The 19,445-nt window shown below is 37.2% G+C and overlaps 1 protein-coding gene across 4 annotated transcripts in view; it reads right to left on the reverse strand.

The window, feature by feature from the left end:
* LOC120103895 overlaps window positions 1-19,445 on the reverse strand; it is a 73,076-nt gene that overhangs the window by 44,697 nt on the left and 8,934 nt on the right. For 3 of the 4 annotated variants that reach the window (XM_039114698.1, XM_039114695.1, XM_039114696.1), the window contains 6 exons: window positions 13,262-13,395; window positions 12,977-13,126; window positions 12,781-12,892; window positions 12,272-12,617; window positions 877-1,090; window positions 646-735 (listed from right to left, as the gene is read on the reverse strand). In XM_039114698.1, the coding sequence (XP_038970626.1) occupies window positions 646-735; window positions 877-1,090; window positions 12,272-12,617; window positions 12,781-12,892; window positions 12,977-13,126; window positions 13,262-13,395 (1,046 nt within the window). Of the gene's footprint in view, window positions 1-645; window positions 736-876; window positions 1,091-12,271; window positions 12,618-12,780; window positions 12,893-12,976; window positions 13,127-13,221; window positions 13,396-19,445 lie in introns of those variants that run through there. The other variant, XM_039114697.1, reaches the window with a different exon arrangement.

A 19,445-nucleotide genomic window follows, 5' to 3' on the forward strand; every position in this document is an offset into this window, starting at 1 on the left:
TCTGTATTTGCATAACATGAATATTCATCTTTCTTATATTATTATCCCCAAATATAAGCCTACACTTCTCTATTATAAGATTTGTAAAACTTCTGATCAGCATTCACTTGTACCACACCGAATCGGGCAACCGCCAGGTTCGGGGTGTACCAAACCATACCAAAAGCGGACCGGCATAATTCCACCCCTCAATTCGATAAAGCAGGCGAGGGAGGGGGAGAGGGAGAAGGAGAGAGGAAAAGAGAGAGAGAAAGGGACGGAGGGAGAGGGAGGCCGAGAGAGATGGTGGAAGGGACAAAAGCCCTCGTCAAAAACAATGACCCCTATTGTGTTCCGAAACAAGGCGCCATTTTTTATTTTGCCTACTTGAACTGAAGTCAGCAGCCGACTTCAGTTCAAGTTTCCCTCTCTCTCCCTCCCTTCCTTGCTCTCCCTCTCCCTCCCTTTTCCTCTCTCCTTCTCCCTCTCCCTCTCTCTCTAGATCTCCCTTTGTCGGTATGCCCTAGAACACAGCAAGGCATAGTATCGCACCATACCAGTACAACCAACCTTACTTCTGATGCTACCTGGTGCATGGTCAACATCAAAGGAAATAAAGCAGGAAAAGTACAGCTAAAAAGTTCATGAAGAAATACCACCAAATACCTGAATTAAATAGCTTTTCCAACTCCAAATGCGTATAGGATATATCCCTTCATTGCATTTTTGGCATTTCAAAGCCAAGAGCCGATACCACTGTCACACATCAGTTGCACTTTGAGATGCATGCAAGAAAGAATGATGAAATCCAAGACGATAAACTTTAATAAGTATTTAACAATACTAGACAATTTAGCGCACATAACCTCCAACACAATTCATTCTTTTGAACCGTACCTCCATCGAACAAACAGCATCAATTGCAGCTGCAACAGTAGGTGCTGAGTATCCAAATGGTGATACATAGCCTGCATTGCGTTCTCTCTCATATTTTATAGCTTCATAGTAAACTCTCCTCCTGGATATAGTTCCAAGATAAAGGGCAGAACCAAACAGAGCACCAAATGAAGCTCCTTTTCTACATTCAGCCTTCCGTAACTTCTCATGTAACCTGTTCAACATATCAGGCAAAAGTACTCTTCAGGTTTCTGAACACCAAAATGAAGCATTGCTTCCACATAATAAACTGCCTGTTGAATGATAACAGGCATGCCAATATTGTCATATCTGTGACTCAAGTTGGAAAATCGCATCATAAATCAGATTGTTCAGTAACCTCTCAGAAACAATGAATAATAATATAATGTTGTATAAGAATACTGATAATAACATGAACTAAATTACAAAATAAAACAAAAAAAAAAATTGACATAATAGGTTTGATACAAGACGAATGAAGTTTGCATCCATCAGTCACCAATCTGAGTCCATTTTTATTCATGACTAAGGTGACATGTCTAGCTCTGCTGCTACAATGTGAATGCCCAGATTATGTCTCAACTTGCGTTTCCATCATGCATGATTATTATCTTCCCAGTACTTTGTTTTGTGTCAATTCAAGAGAATTAGAGCGAATACCAATTTTGGCACCAATTACATAAGATATTTTACCTAATGTATTATAATTTCTCCTTTTTGACATTAAAATTAAACCAAAGTGACAAGCTTTTGATATGTTTCATTGCATAATGGTAAACATGATAATGGATCCATCATCTGGACAAGAATATATATAGAACTTCTAATGTAGGACAGACTTGATTATGGAAAATTCAGGGATGATTAATGGGCAGTTTTGAGCTAAAAGGGTAGGGAAATTGTGTAAGAAGCTGAGGTTTATGTTGCTATATGGATGGGGAGCGAATTGGGTTCAAAATAAAGCAAAACGATGCAGTTTTAAGGGTTTTAAGTAAGCTGGAAGTAGAAAAAATGGGAACAAAATTTTGGATTTTTTGTATGAATACCCTCCTAAATATCAAATTTTGCATAAATACCCTTCTAAAATTGATATTTGCATGTATACCCTCTTAAAACACTTGTTTTGCTATTCTACCCTTTTTTATTCTTGTCTTTGCATATGTACCCATGCTATCTAATGCCGTTAAAAAATTAACGGTATCAAATTAAAATGACTAAAATATCCATAATGGGTAGACGTGCAAATAGAAATATTTATATGGGTATACAATCAATCACGATCACAATCCCAATAGCAGAAAAAAAAGACAGGGACAGTAGCGTAATTTTAAAAAAATATTTTATTTTTAATTAATATAAATATGGTTTTTTCTTAACATCATTAGAACAACCATTATATTAGGGGCAATTGTACAATAACAGAGTTTTACGAGGGTATACATAAAAATAGCAATTTTGGAAGGGTATTCGTGCAAAATCCGATATTTAGAAGGGTATCCATGCAAAAAAAGCCTAAAATTTTTGTTTGTTTTGTGAATTTGAAGGATAAATGATGGATGGGTGGATATGGGTTTTGTTGCTTTTGGTTATTAACAAGATACACCGTCTCAGTACCGGGCCCCATACTAGTGCCACGCTATCACTATGTCGACATGGTACAATACAGAGCTGGTTCGGCATATTGAGTATCGATACGCCCCTATACCGTATACCGACGCCAAAGCGGTATGGTACGGTACTCCCCATACCGTACGATTTGGTACGCCCAATACCGTACGATTTGGTACAGAATAGCGTATCATGGTTGCTAGGGTTTAGTGGAGACAGAATCAAATCTGAATTTGAGGTTTTAGGGTGTTGTAGTTAAAGAAAAAGAAGAAAAGACAGATGTTCCAGGCACCACATTTAGAATCCCGTAGGCACCACACCTAGGTTAGAATTGCATCACACAACTCTACAAGAAAGCACAATTTCTTAGGAAAAATCTCTAAAATTTTTTACTCCAATAAGGAGATAATACTCCTACTATTTTTACACATCACTTGATTCTTTGCTCTATCTTTAAGGGAGATAAAATAAGAGAAGCCCACAAAGCAAAAATATGAGTTTTTTTGCTACTATTTTAGAACAAAATAAATTTTGAGATGGGATCTATCATGTCCCTTATCCGAAATTATGAGATAGGGACATGGCAATTGCCGCATACTCATAGGGCTCTTCTCCCACAAGCATGCAATGCTATCATCATGATATCATAATAATTCATCCGAATACAACCAAAGCAACTAAAATCCAAATTCCAATAATTAATAAATCCAACTAACAAGAGACACTCAGAATTTTGTTCATGAGAGTTTTACATCGATTATTTTTCAAACACTAATCAAAATAAGAAACCTATAAAATGTTTCTAATGCCAAACTATGAAAGCAATACTAACTCTGAGCTACACCTCACGATCGGCCCTTGCTTCTAATACACATCTATAGAGTACCTTGTCAACGACTAATTCTTTAAATCTGTAAGGAAACAAGACATCGGATAATAAGCTTAACAACCCAGTAAGTATGATGGGATCTATCATGTCTCGGATCCAAAATTACGAGATAGGGACATGACAATTGCCGCATACTCATAGGGCTCTTCTCCCACAAGCATGCAACGCTATCATCATGATATCATAATAATTCAGCCGAATACAACCAAAAAAACTAAAATCCAAATTCTAATAATTAATAAATCCAACTAACAAGAGACATTCAGAATTTTGTTCATGAGAGTTTTACATCGATTATTCTTCAAACACTGATCAAAATAAGAAACCTATAAAATGTTTCTAATGCCAAACTATGAAAGCAATACTAACTCTAAGCTACACCTCACGATCGGCTCTTGCTTCTAATACACATCTATAGAGTACCTTGTCAACAACTAATTCTTTAAATCTGTAAGAAAACAAGACATCGGATAATAAGCTCAACAACCCAGTAAGTAATGATGGGATCTATCGTGTCCCGGATCCAAAATTACGAGATAGGGACATGACAATTGCCGCATACTCATAGGGCTCTTGCTTCTAATACACATCTATAGAGTACCTTGTCAACAACTAATTCTTTAAATCTGTAAGAAAACAAGACATCGGATAATAAGCTCAACAACCTAGTAAGCAATGATGGGATCTATCATGTCCCGAATCTAAAATTACGAGATAGGGACATGACAATTGCCGCATACTCATAGGGCTCTTCTCCCACAAGCATGCAACGCTATAATCATGATATCATAATAATTCAGCCGAATACAACCAAAGCAACTAAAATCCAAATTCTAATAATTAATAAATCCAACTAACAAGAGACATTCAGAATTTTGTTCATGAGAGTTTTACATCGATTATTCTTCAAACACTGATCAAAATAAGAAACCTATAAAATGTTTCTAATGCCAAACTATGAAAGCAATACTAATTCTGAGCTACACCTCACGATCGGCTCTTGCTTCTAATACACACCTATAGAATACCTTGTCAACGACTAATTCTTTAAATCTGTAAGGAAACAAGACATCGGATAATAAGCTCAACAATCCAGTAAGTAATGATGGGATCTATCATGTCCCGGATCCGAAATTACGAGATAGGGACATGGCAATTGCCGCATACTCATAGTGCTCTTTTCCCATATGCATGCAACGCTACCATCATGATATCATAATAATTCAACCGAATACAACCAAAGCAACTAAAATCCAAATTCCAATAATTAATAAATCCAACTAACAAGAGACGTTCAGAATTTTGTTCATGAGAGTTTTACATCGATTATTCTTCAAACACTGATCAAAATAAGAAACCTATAAATGTTTCTATACCAAACTATGAAAGCAATACTAAATCAGAGCTACACCTCACGATCGGCTCTTGCTTCTAATACACATCTATAGAGTACCTTATCAATGACCAATTCTTTAAATCTGTAAGGAAAGAAGACATCGGATAACAAGCTCAACAACCCAATAAGTAATGATGAACAACTTAACTAGATAATTCACATAATAAATTAAATAAATAAATTTATGGATAATATGCAATATAAACAAAAGCATTACATAATACCAAACAAATCTAGAATATCCAGTATTGCTCAAATACTCATATTCTTAATACTAAGTTCAATTTGAAAATATCATGTTCAACTCAACAACCTTTTAACTCAAGGTACGCCGTCTCGGTACTGGGCTCCATACCGATGCTATCTTATAACTATGTCGGTACCTCGGTACAAGGTCCAGTTCGATATACAGTGTCGGTACCCCCCCTCCCCCCTACCACATACCGGTACTGAACCAAAATCGTATAGTACGCCCTGTACCATCTGATTTAGTATGGTATGCTGTAAATTGTTTTAACTATTAGCGCATCATCTCTATGGCAGGGCCCATATATCACATTTAGACCTCGTAGAGTAGGTCCAAAGTACCGCGTTTAACCCCTATAAAGTAGGTGTATAATACAGCACTCAACCCCTGCAGTATAGGTCCATAGTACCATATTTAATCCAACGGAGTAAGTCCATTTTAGCACACTTAACCCCTACGGAGCAAGTCCATACTAATCAAGTCCCAGAATGGTCAAAGTACCAAAGTTTAACCGAATCAATAATATAGTCTAGCTGAGAGTCCAAATCCAAAACATGTTAGAGGTCTTTACAAAATCATATATATTTTATTCTAATCCAAATATGCATATTCCAAATAAAACCAATAAACAACTTGCATAATATTCCATAATAAAAATATTACCTCTGAATTACAAATTTAATTTCCATTCAAACATAGTTCCATAAAATTATAAATCGCAAGTAAATCAACTTATAATTTATTTAATGTAAAAATATATTCAGAATAATTATTTGAAAAATCTAGAAAAGATGGATCATTACTTACCCTACAGTAGATATACAAATCCAAATAAATTCTAAAAATTTCCCAATAAAAATTTTGATTTAAGAAGCTGTTGTGTAATAACCCCTTATTGGACTTCTTGTTCAAACGGTTATACATCTACATGGAATCAAGTCCAACAATTAGAAAAGATTACAAAGGAAATACGAGCAATTTTAGAAAACTAGGAGGAAGAGTTGAAGAAAGGGAATAGGGTTGGCCGACGATAATGTTTGGCTCATGGTCTGCCGAACCGAGCCGAGCCGCTCGGTTCGGAAAGTATCGAGCCGACCCGGTGCGAAATCGAGTCGGTTTGCCTTTAATATTTAGTTTCAGCCCCGAACCGGCCGAAACCGATACTGTACTAGCGGGAACAGATCCCAAAGCAACCAGAACCAGCCGCAACCGATGCGAACCGGCCTAGAACCGGTCAGTTCTATTATCATAGTAAGATCTCAACCATTTCATTAAATCAGAATTTTTGATATTATAGGAGTAATCTTGGAAGGTTTAGGGTAAGACTGAATGTCTAAAATATCAGACATATTGGGTAACAATGAACTAGAGTAGAGTGGGGATTTTATGTAATTTGATGGTGATCATAGGATGGATAGGTTCTGCCCTATTATAACCAAAAATTTTACCTCAAAATTGGGTGAGTATTTCAATCTGAAATTTTAACTAGAAATTGTTAACTCATGGATGAATAAACCTGCAAAATTTGAGAATTTTTAAAACGATTATAACTTGGTTGATTAAATTGTCGAAATGGCCTGACATGTAGGGTGTTGACCTTGCATTTGATTAGAATCTTACATAAACTTAGTGTTTTGGCATGATTTTTGATGAAATTATAATAATAATAATAATTTTTTTGGATCTAAAATATTTCAAATATTATTTCATAAAAGAAGCATGGAAAATCGCTATATTACTATAGCTATATAAAATAAAGCAAATTATGAAGCCCTGATTTGGATTAATTATTTCACTATTTAGATATGAAATTAACTCTAAAAATTTTGCATATCATATGCAAGGTACGTCGAACCGGTACCGGTCGGCGTACCGGTGGCGATCCAGACAGGTTCGGTACCAGTTCGGGCCTTACTGAACCGGTTCAGCCAGGTTTCGGCTACGGCGCCTTTTTTTCCGGCTACAGCAAGCGCGAGCGCGTGCAAAAATGCCACAGCACAGCTACAGTAGCATTAAATGCCATTGTAATAATATTGTAGCTGAATTATAATGATACTATAGCTGCGTTATAGCTGTTATAGTGGCATTTAATGCCACTGTAGCACTGCATTTAATGCCATTGTAGCTGTAAATGCCACATTGGACCGAACTCGGTGCCGGTTCGCACCGAGTCCTAGCCGAACCAGACGGAACCGGTCCGGTTCGGCCTTGTACCGATGCGAACCGGTCTGGTTCGCACCGGTACACCCTCAGTACTGCTTGGTTCTGGCTCCTGTTTTCCACCGCTGTACCGGATCAGTCCGGTACGGGTTGAACCGGCCGGTACGGGCCGGTTCAGCATACCATGATCATAAGTGGGATGAATTTACTTATTAATCCTAAAATTTTGTAAGTTTAGGATATTCCTATAGGGAGAAACAAAAGTTATATTAGATTAGCTAATAGTAGTATAGACTCGGAAGTTAGAAATATCTAGAATTAATAATGTATAAAAGGGTGGACAGGAAGCTAGCATTTAACTCTCAATTACCTTGTTTTAGGTTGATTTTGGAGTGTTCACAAATTTTCAAGATGTTGGTTAGTGCGAGAAGGTAAGTAACCTCAGCCTAACAAGAGCAATTCTAACTTATATATATTTTGAAAAATATTTTGTATTAATTATTGTTAAATACTTTGAGAATTGTCTTGAGAATTGTCCAGTTTGTTTTGTGTACCTTTAAATTAGATCAAGCATGAAGCTATCATATTATTGAGCTTTTGGATATCCATGGCATCTACGCGTTTTTCATAATCATGAGTTATTACTAAAATTATTCCAAATAATTGAATTTTTGGAAACTTTTGTATGAACCTACATATTTTATATTTTGAAGTTTTAATATATATTGATTTGGAAAATCATGCTTGCATATCAACTATTGGAATGATATTTTTGCATAATTGTGGATTTGTAAAGTGTTGAGCCATACTTGTACAATGCAAAATAAAATACAATAATATTGGTTAAATAAGTGGATTTTGTGTGCAATGATTGAACACTCAATCTAACTATCTTTTGGATCCCGCCAATGGAGATCATATCTTGGCAGTTCCAGAACTTGATTACTTTGGACATACTCCACAAGGAATAAGTATGATACTTGGACCTACATAGGGGTTATGTGCAATACTTTGGACCTACTCCATAGGGGTTAAGTGCCGTATTTTGGCCCCTGTCATAAAAATAATGTGGTTGTAGTTTTATAGATTGATGAGTAAGTAAATTATTTTAGAAAATAATTTTATTGATAATATTGGCAAAGTTCTTGGCTCTGGTATTGATATTGAAAATGCTCTTTGGAATCATATCTGAATTATTGATTTAGAAAATGATATATTGCAGTATTTTAAAATTACAAATATAAAACTTTAATTATGGGAGTATTATATCTCTATATAAGTTATTTTGTATCATACAGTCATCATGGTTTTATTTGTTATACTTGTTTGATCTCTTAGATAATGGTTTTTGTTACTTACTAGGCTAGCTCATTCTTTGGATTTCTATAGGCATAGGAAGGGAACGAATAGAAAGGTTAGATTGTGAGAATAGAGTGAGACTTAAGATCCAATTGTATCAGACCAGCCTTTACAATTTTCTTTGGAAATAATGAAGTGGTTATGTTGGTTGAGGTGTAGTTTCACTTGAATATGTAAATTAATAATGTTTTGAAAATTAGCTTGATGAGTTTCTAGAAATTATTGAGTTTTGGAGGTTTTAATTACTAATTGTATATTTGACAAGTTGTCGCATGTATGCTAGTGGGGCCAGCCCTACATGTGTGCGATGGGTTGTCGCATTCCTCAATCATGCTTGGGTCAAGCATGTGATAATTATAACGGTATCAAAGCTAGGTTTATGATCACAAGGGTTTGACATAGGACTATATGAGAGCTAGCAATTGGTACCTTAGGATATGCTTTTAGGATAACCCTAGTTTGTCACAACCCACGGCTTCACCCAAAAAGGCCACCTGAAATGTATTATTTAGGTTCTTTGGTCCTATGTAAGTATTTGGGATCCACCAATTGCATAGCCGATGTGGGAGTAGACACACCCACACAAGTCCTCACATACTCCCTCCATTTAAACTCTGTCATCCTAGCCAGGCTAAGGTTTTAAATCAGTTCAAATCCAATCACAAGTACCACAAATCCAATCTAGACCCATATTGCAGTGTCCCTTAGTCCACATGGTGATGGGCTAGGTCCGACAGTGGATCTTCTCGACAGAAATAGGTAGGAAGAAAGAAAATAGTGAGATGCTAATTCCTCATCTTCGGCGACTCGTACCGACCTACACCGAGATGAGCTGAGACATACCAAGGTGAACCGAGGGATGTACTGACTCGTACCGACCCATAATACCTAGTTTCAAGCAATACCATGATAAAAAGTGAGGCAAAAGGCTTGAAATCTATCTCAGTACGAGGTACATATCGTACCATATCAGCCCATACCATACCAAACCGATAATGCACCAATATGATACTAGTACCGAGATTGCGGACCTGGACAACAGTTGCAGATGGTAGAAAAAGCCCAAGAAAGAGAGAAAAACAAGGAGAAGAGAGAGCTTGGGGTGCAGCCTCACTAGGGGTGGTGGGAGTCTTATGGCTAATGGAGGCTAGGGTTTCCTAGCCCCCGTTGGTGATCAAGGAAGCGAAGTCTGCCTCATTCAAGTAGAAACAGAGGCTTTGCCCCATCAAATTTTGGGAGCAAGACATGCTAGCAACAAGCCAAGCCAAAGGGGGCCAAGCCTCATCCTTCATGGTCAATGGACTAGGCCCATGTAGTGTTAGGCCGACCAATGAGCCAGGCCTCACAGGATCTTAGCAATCCATCTCCATAAAGCCTTATAAATAAAAATTTCAAATACCCCCTCTTTGAAAATTATTTCTAATCATGCTATGACTCTCACCCTGCCACAGACCACAATTAACCTAGAACTCCTTAGCTCTTATCCCTCTCGTAACAATAATAATAATAACACTAAATTCTAGTTTTCCAAAGAGGAAGACATATGTCAAACCAACTAATATTTAAACTTCTTATTTACAGGAGCATTAATCTAATATTGACCCCTAATAATTATCATAATTTTTAGTCCTTTAATGTAATTGGAAATGGATAAAAGACAAAATGCAATCCAACAATCACAAACCTATGCAGAACAACGATTGATGCAAATCACCACATCAGTATTGATGATGGAAGTCACAAGTTGAAACCTTTCTTTCAGAAACTTTAATACGAATTCTTTGCATAGAGAGTCATGTTTATCAGTAATTCTGAAAGTATGAATATAAATCTTAAAAATTAAACATGGATGAAAATCCCACGGATGAAGCAAATGAGGCAGTCTTAAAGAAGTTCCCCAAGAAGGCAATAAGATATGATCAAGGATGTATTATTACAGAATATGAAAGAAAGACGAGATATACGAAAAAACCATTTTAGTAATGTATCACTTTTGCTGGAAGGACACTCCTTAAGGTCTTCTTGTTGCAATAATTTAAGGACAATTAATTGCATGCAATAAAAAGTTATGAAGACACCCTTAAGGACAGTAATATAATACGCAGGTCTGGCAGTTGTTTCAAGCCACTTGCAAGCAGCTCGTGTATCGCATCATTTTAGGCTCCAATAAGCTCAAATTGAATCTCAACAAGCAAAGCTTGATCTTCGCTTTTAGGATTGACATTGATTTTAAGCCAAGCCACCACTCAATCAGACTTAGCTCAATATGGCTCAGAAATATGTATTTAAATTATATTATATACACAAGGAATATATGTTGTACAATTTATATCTAATATAGCAAAATGATGAGATATCGAGTTATAGGCACACATTTATAACCAACCATAGAAACAGATTCGGCAATAATTTTAACATAATGCTTTACTTAAACAACATGATGGCTTAACTAGATCATTGTAGTTCATGATGTGATCAGTCTGATGAGTATATGACAAACATTTATAACCAACCATAGAAACAGATTCGGCAATAGTTTTAACATAATGCTTTATTTAAACAACATGATGGCTTAACTACATCATTGTAGTTCATGATGTGATCACTCTCATGAGTATATGACAATGAAATGGGTCCTGGGTTTAATGGTCAAAATTGAACTGAGCTTGATCCAAACTTGATTCAAGTTTAGCTTGGTTTAAAAGCTCAAATTAGACTCATTTTCCACTTGGCTCAAAATTATGCTCAAGCAAATATTAAATGAGCCAAGCTTGATCATAAATTTAAGCTTAAAAAAAAATATCAAACCAAGCTTGATGAGACCATACTCAATCAAGCCCAGCACAATACACCCCTTATTATATGTAGCATAAAAGTTTGGAAATGAAAAGGTCCAAGGTCCACTAGACTAGCAGGAACGAATATGCTCAATGGATGCATAAGAAAACTAGTAGGAAGCAAAAAATATGTGCATGATAGGAAGCATAAGAACTTTATAATCCAGGGATCTAGACAAAGAGCAATGGTTGAGATGGCAGGGTTGTAAGCCATAAAAATAGAAGATGCAGTGATGCTAGTATGTTTTACAAGGCTAGTTGAAGTAGAGAGAGAGCTAGGAAAACACTAGCCTGCGATGTAACCTCCAATAAGAACAAGCGCAAGACGGTTTATAAAGCAAGCAAAAAATGAAGTTCATCAGATGAGGTTTAGAACTCAATCTAAATAATGAAGTTTTGAACAAGAAACTGAACTGATTTATCAACCATATGCTGAATTTTTACAGAAAGACGGTGCTTGGGTAACAATATTCAAATTATGAATACTATATACAATTACTAATGAAAGTTATTCAAGGAACTATTGAGCCTCAATACTGCTTACCAATGCATAGCGAAGGCCTACATTAAGTATTAGTTTTCCATTAAATGATCACTTGCCAACCATGATCTTCTAAGAGCATAGGCGGACTGATTAAGAAACAAATTCTAAGGCCCTGCTAAGGTTCCAGATGTAAAGTACTCAGTTTTTTCAATAAAAGAAAGGGTAAAGAAGTACAAACATCATGCTTCAAAAAATCTTCTAACAAATTTTCTAAAAGATTATGTTAAGCACCAGGTAAACCTAATATCAATTTCCAAACTGGGTGAATTAAAGAAAAGAACCCAGCTGTCACCAAAATAAACTAATTAAATTAGAGTACTATTAACCAGCATACTCTTGCCAATCATCCCGTGCAGTGCCCTCCAGGTATCTCAAGTAAGCAGCTAAGGCATTCAAGACATTGTTCGTTCCGCCTCTTACTTGAGTTCCTTCTACTGATGCAAACACAGATTTTGCAATTTTTGTGCTTTTGACATTGTTTAATGTTGATGAGATTATATTCTTCCCTTCGTTACTTTTAAGGCTTTCACTAGGATCAGATTTCATCACAGCTTGACTGATGCACTCCTTCCTTAAAATGCTTTCAGCTGATACTTTCTTAAGAGAAATCCAGCACTTATCTGATTGGCAAGGTTTCCCTTGCAAGTACTTTTTTACATCATCAAATATGGGAAGAGCACCTGAAGAATAAAACTATCGTAAGAAACATGTATTGTTACAGTATTCATATTTATACAAGCATGCATGTATTCACAAAGATATTTAAAAATTGGATCAACAATGAATTAATTTTTTAAACAAAATCAGCAAGATAAGTTAAATCTCAGGAACTTAACAGCATACCTCTGTCCACTTCCATGTCCAATATAGGTAAGGTTGGGGCTGCAACTGGAATGGTTTGAGATAACTGCAACTTCAGAAAGTCATGATATGATGCAGGTAGTTCCTCCAGGTTCTGAAAAGGCAGGCATTGGAAACATTATATTGTATCAAATATTTTCTTACGTGGAAGCAACTGTAAAACCATAGAGATGCATACCCCAACATTATAAAATGGAGTTCTCCAAAAGACAAACTCAGGGTTTCCCCATACAAATGGTTCAGAAGACACAGATGATTGAACAAGAGACATCACACTATGAAGATTATATTCTACCTCCTCTTCTGCAAATATGTAGCTAGCCTTCACCTGTTACACTTTGATACCATGAGTTCAACTACGTGGTTTGAATAAATGTTCTGCTCATGCAAAGAGAAGTCAAAAGCCATCTGACATGTATTTACATTTTCAGACATAAAATCACAATAAGCCTTGTGTAGCAACCTCATTCACAAGTTTCAGTATGACATCTTCTGCACTTCCGAAAGCAATAAACAGATCAGATCCCTGATCCTTCAGTAATTGTTTAAGATCTTCCAAAGCAAGGAGAAGCAGCTTTAGCATCTCATCTGAAAAATCTGCATACAAAAAATTTTTATAAATTAAACAAGAATAGAATAAGGCTGCTAAATTTTCTTGTCAGCAATGATAAATAATCTACAGAACACTATAAAGTTTTCTTCATACAAATTAATAAGTATTTTAATAAAGACATTTGTTGCCCAAGGTGACAAGCACCGAATCAATAAGTGTTTTTGGACGTAGGTGCTTAGGAGAACACCGAATCACTATAATCCCGCGGATTACAGTTGGATTGTTTTCTGAGCTTACAATCCAAAAACATTTACACTTTGGTTTTCCGGGATCACCAAAAACCTATGTTGGTTTTACGGGCTCACCAACAAACCTTCACAGTTGGTTTTACGGGTTCACTAACAAACCTACACCGTTGGTTTTACGGACTCACTAACGAACCTTTACAAGGTGATTAAGAAGAATAAGAAAGTTCAAACTCCTAGATTAGCAAATATAACAACTATGAGCTACAAAGAAGAGTTTAGAATATAGTTATCGCTTTGATGAGACTTCTCTCTTCTTTGTCAAGATTGCTTCACTCTTCAAGGGTTGGTGGAGCTCTTAATGTCTCTTAGAATCTGCTCAACCACTTCCTTTTGTCTCTTTGAATGAAGCACTTGAATGAAGAATGCTAGGACTTTTTCTTTCTTGAATGAGCTTTGATTTCTTTGCAAAAGGATATCTTCTCTAATGAATAGTGTCACTTTAAATACTTTCCCTCATCCATTGGTCACCCCCCATTGGTTCGATTTCAAAAACTAGCCGTTACTTGCTGTTGGGAGGTCAAAAAGTACTTCTGCAGAACTAGCCGTTATGCTTCTGCCCGTGCTGGGGTCGACCCAAACTTTTCTGGGGTCGACTCAAACCATTGTTCATCATACTTGGGATCGACTCAACTTTTACTGGGGTCGATCAAACTTTCACTGGGGTCGACTCCTGCTACATTGGGGTCGGCCCTCTCAGGAAACACAGAACCTTATATTTCAGCTGTTTTTCACTGGGGTCGACTCAAGCCATAGTGGGGTCGACTCAAGTTCCATTGGGGTCGACCCTCTCAGGGATTCCAGAGATACAATTTTGAACGACAGCCTTGGGGTCGACTCATGTTCAATTGGGGTCGACTCAAGCATTCCTGGGGTCGGCTCCATCTAGGGTCGGCTCAAGAAAAGTTGGGGTCGGCCCTCTCAGTAAATTCCAGAGACTTGTTTTCTTAAGGCTTGAAGCTGGGATCGACTCAAGGTTCCTTGGGGTCGGCTCCTCTCCTGGGGTCGACTCAAGCTTACTTGGGGTCGACTCCACTACTGTTCATCCGTGCCATTTTTGCAGAGGTGTGCCTGATGGTTCCATGATGTACCAAGGTCAACTCCACCGATGTTGGGGTCGACTCATTTCACACTTTGCTACATCTTGAGGTTAGACTTATCCATACAATCAATAAAATATATTTCAAGCAGTTTTAAATGTATGCCATGGTAGTGCTACATACTCTTAACAATTAAAATTACTATTTTGCCCTTAAGAGTACATTTTACTTGAAACTTTGCTAAATTAGAATTTAGAATTTTCTATCCCTTTTCTATCACAAATTTAATCTCATTCTTAATCGTTGAAAGACATCTTGAACTCATTCTTCTAATGTATCGAGAGTGTCGAACTCAGTAGTGATGTATCACATTAACTTGTAGTACTAATAAGATATTTCCTCAATCATTGTGTTAATCATCAAAATAACACTATCATCCTTAATCTCCCCTTTTTTGATGATTACAAAACATTGAGTATAAATAGATTGATACTTATATTAAAATTAGGAGTTTTGTTTTAGAAAGAGCTCAAGTTGCTGAATTTCAGCTTTTCAAATTTGAAAGTGAATACTCCCCCTCTTTCATTCAAATATTGCCAATTAGAACTTTTGATTTTCTCCCCCTTTTTTTCTATTTGGTTAAGGATGAAACTCCAAAAATTTGAGATAAAGCAAGAATTTCAGGTTATGTATCGAGGCACGAGAAGTATGTGCCAAATTCAGAAATTTTGATTGAAAATTCAGACTTTCTTGTTTTTTTAAAAAAAAAATTTCATTGTTACATATTTCTCCCCCTTAAGTGAATATTATTTCTTCCTATAATTTTTAAACTTATTTCTCCCTTTACATCGCAACTTCCTTCTTTTCTTACTTCTCCCCCTTTTTGTTATCATCAAACTAGTGTATGACAATAGATAAGTAGAAGCAATAAATGATAAACATCCAAATTTCATTGAGTAAAATGGAACATTGTAGTACATTGAAGCCAAAAGTACAATGTTCTAAAATTAAGGTTCAAGGTACATCAACCAAGTAAAATGCATATGAGAACTAGATAAATCCTAGGCACTAGTCATGATGGACTCCTATAATGCTAACATCAGGCCTAGGGGGAATTTAAGGGCTGTGATCTAGTCCTCATCCTCCTAGCATAAGTGGCGAGGGAAGGTCGAGCCTGATGGGACTGAGTCTGGCATGGACCTCGCTGAGCTGGATGACTCTGTGCCGAAACCTCCGACTCAGCTGCTCGGGGCACAGATGGACCGTGAGCCTCTCTCTCTGTAATGCTCCCACCTGCTCTCTGAGATCTCTAATCTCAGCAGTCATAATGTCCATCCTGCTCGTCAACCCATCAGAGAGAGTCCTCACCTGAGCTGACACAAGCTCAGTCATCCTACTCCAAAACTCCTCTGTGCACCCCGTAGGTACGGATGACGACGGTCCAGCCTCTGAAGGTGCCGTAGGATGATCTTCAGGTACCTCAGCCTTAGGGATGGAGTCTCCGACCTCTGGTGCATCATCCTCCGGTGCATGCATCCCTGCTCCTCCACGCACCCACTGCCCGTTCACCTTCTCATAACCCATACGAACTAGGGACCGTGCAGTGTAAGTGTCAGTGAATAATAGATGCCTGGAGATCTCTCCCTCCACTGATATGTCATGCTGTCGGAAAACCAGGGTGAGTATCATAACATAGGGCAGAAAAACTCTCGACTTGCATATAGCCTCTCTCATCTGCCTGATCATCATAGCTGGGAGGTTCAGGGGAATGCCCTGAATGACGTGCTCCATAATGACCAAATCTCGCTCAGATATGTGAACAAATCTCCCACTTTTCGGAAACAAAATCCGACCTATGAAGTTGTGCAACAACCTCATCTCAGCTGATAGAGAGCTAGCTATCACATTTTCGGAATAGTCAAAATCATCTCTCTCAAAGATCAACTGTAGAGCTCTCAACTTGCTTTCCGGCCTTTCTGGAGTTGCACCTTCGCAGGGGAGATGGAGCAACTCACTCAAACTTTCTTCTGAAATTCTAACCCGTACTCCTCGGACCTCAGACACAAGCCCTCCCATTCCAACTTTTAGGAAGGCATAGAACTCACAAATCAAGCCCGGGTAGGTCACCAAGTCTAGGGAGCAAAGATACTCCCATCCTTGCCTTCGGATCCAATCCTCCAAACGGAACCCTTCTTGATCCAAAAATTCGGAGTGGATCCTTCTCCCCGTGGTAACCGGTCTCCCCGCATATTTAGCAAGTTGAACTGAAGGGGAAGGAGGTGGAGGAGGCTCTACACGTGTCTCACCTTGTGGGGAAACTGTAGAGGAATCTCTAGCATGTCTATCTACAATGGTTGGGCGTGAGACTCTCCCGGATCTCTTAGCAACGGCTCGCTTGGGTCCCATTTTCACCAAATCCTTCCTTAGGTCTTGATCTAACGGCGTAGAGAAGCAATCTAGCACTGTTTGGAGATGATTGGAAGGGATTGGAAAGTGGAAAATAGGATTTTAGGAAGAGGACAAGATGAAACAGTGCCCTAGAATAGCTCACGGGTCCCTCTTTAAAAACAGGGTCCCGCCGTTGGGTCGACCCTAGATTTTTTTGGGTCGACTCAACGTGGGGTCGACCCCATTCTGGCTCGGGTCGGCCCCAGTTCAGGCTTTTAAAAAAAAAAAAATTAAATTCTTCCTTTCTTCCAATCCTTACCAATTCTTTATGGGACAATGATAAATGAGTAAGGAGTCTATAAATGGCTAATTTGACTAATGTTTCATGGGTTTTTGGAAATGGGAGGAGAGTACCATGAGACAACTTGTTCCTTTTATATGTCTTCAATCAAAAGGATCACATATGCCTAATTCCCTCCTAAGCATGCAAAATCTATCTTCACTTAAAGGTTTTGTGAATATGTCAGCTAGTTGTTTCTCGGTACACACATGCTCAATACATACATTTCCATTTTGAACATGATCTCTAATGAAATGATACCTTATTTCAATATATTTGGCTTTAGAGTGCTGAACTGGATTTTTGGTAAGGTTAATGGCACTAGTGTTATCACACTTTATAGGAATGCTATCTAGTTTAATTCCATAGTCCTCTAGTTGTTGCTTGAGCCATAGTACTTGAGCACAGCAACTCCCGGCAGCTATATATTCGGCCTCAGCCGTTGACAATGCTACTGAATTATGCTTTTTACTAAACCATGATATTAAGTTATTCCCTAAAAATTGACATGTTCCACTACTGCTCTTCCTATCTAATTTGCATCCAGCAAAATCTGCATCAGAATATGCAGGTAAATCTAGATAAGAGTCTCTAGAGTACCATAAACCTATGTTTGTGGTTGCTCTCAAATATCTAAGGATTCTTTTGACAGTACTTAGATGTGACTCCTTAGGATCTGATTAGTATCTAGCACATATTCCCACACTAAACACTATGTCTGGCCTACTAGCAGTAAGGTAAAGCAAAGATCCAATTAAGCCTCTATAAAGCTTCATATCTATACTTTTTTCTTTTTCATCTTTGTCTAGCTTACTAGTGGGATTCATTGGGATGCCTATTCCCTTGTGATTTTCATTTCCAAACTTCTTTAATATTTCCTTTGTGTACTTAGTTTGATGAATAAAGATACCTTCCTTAGTTTGCTTGATTTGTAATCCGAGAAAGAAATTTAGTTCTTCCATCATACTCATCTCGAATTCTCCTTGCATTAATTTAGCAAACTCTTTGCAAAGATTATCATTAGTGGCACCAAAGATTATGTCATCTTCATATATTTGTACTACTAGCAGATTTTTGTCTTTTCTTTTGAGAAAAAATGTTTTATCTACATTTCCTCTATTGAAATCATTATTCAGTAGAAATTTGCTTAGTCGATCATACCAAGCCCTAGGTGCTTGTTTCAATCCATATAATGCCTTATGTAATCTAAACACATGATTTGGCAATTCATGATTCTCAAAACCAGGAGGTTGCTCTACATATACTTTTTCCTCTATAAAACCGTTTAAGAAGGCACTTTTTATATCCATTTGATACAATTTGAAATCCATGAAGCATGTAAAAGCTAGAAGTAATCTAATAGCTTCTAATCTGGCCACGAGAGCAAATGTTTCCTCAAAATCTATCCCTTCTTCTTGATTGTATCCCTTAGCTACAAGTCTAGCTTTATTTCTTATAACTACCCCATTTTCATCTAATTTATTTCTAAAGATCTATTTTGTTCCAATTACAGAGTTATGCTTTGGTCTCTCAGTTAATATCCATACATTGCTTCTTTTGAATTGATTTAATTCTTCTTGCATAGAATTTTAAAAAATGTCTTTTTCAGCTTCTTCATAAGTCTTAGGTTCTATTTGTGAAACAAAAGCAAGATAGTCGTTTAAATTTCTAAGAGAGGATCGAGTTCTTACCCCTTGAGATAGATCACCAATGATTAAGTCTTTAGGGTGTCCATGTGCGTACCTCCATCCTTTGGCAAGTCTTGAGATTGTGGTGGCACGCAATCATTTTTCTTTTCTTAATTTGGCACGTCATCAAGATTCAATTTTTTAAAGTCAATAATTCCTGCATCATCATCAAGAGTATTTTCTCTCTTAGGAGACTCACTATCAGACTCATCAAAAATGATATTAATTGACTCTTCAACTACAAGAGTTCTTTTGTTAAACACTCTGTATGTCCTTCTAGATGTAAAGTATCCTAAGAAGATACATTCATCTGACTTGGTATCAAATTTACTT

This window comes from Phoenix dactylifera, chromosome 17 (genome assembly GCF_009389715.1).
Source record: "Phoenix dactylifera cultivar Barhee BC4 chromosome 17, palm_55x_up_171113_PBpolish2nd_filt_p, whole genome shotgun sequence".
In the NCBI taxonomy this organism is placed as follows: domain Eukaryota; kingdom Viridiplantae; phylum Streptophyta; class Magnoliopsida; order Arecales; family Arecaceae; genus Phoenix; species Phoenix dactylifera.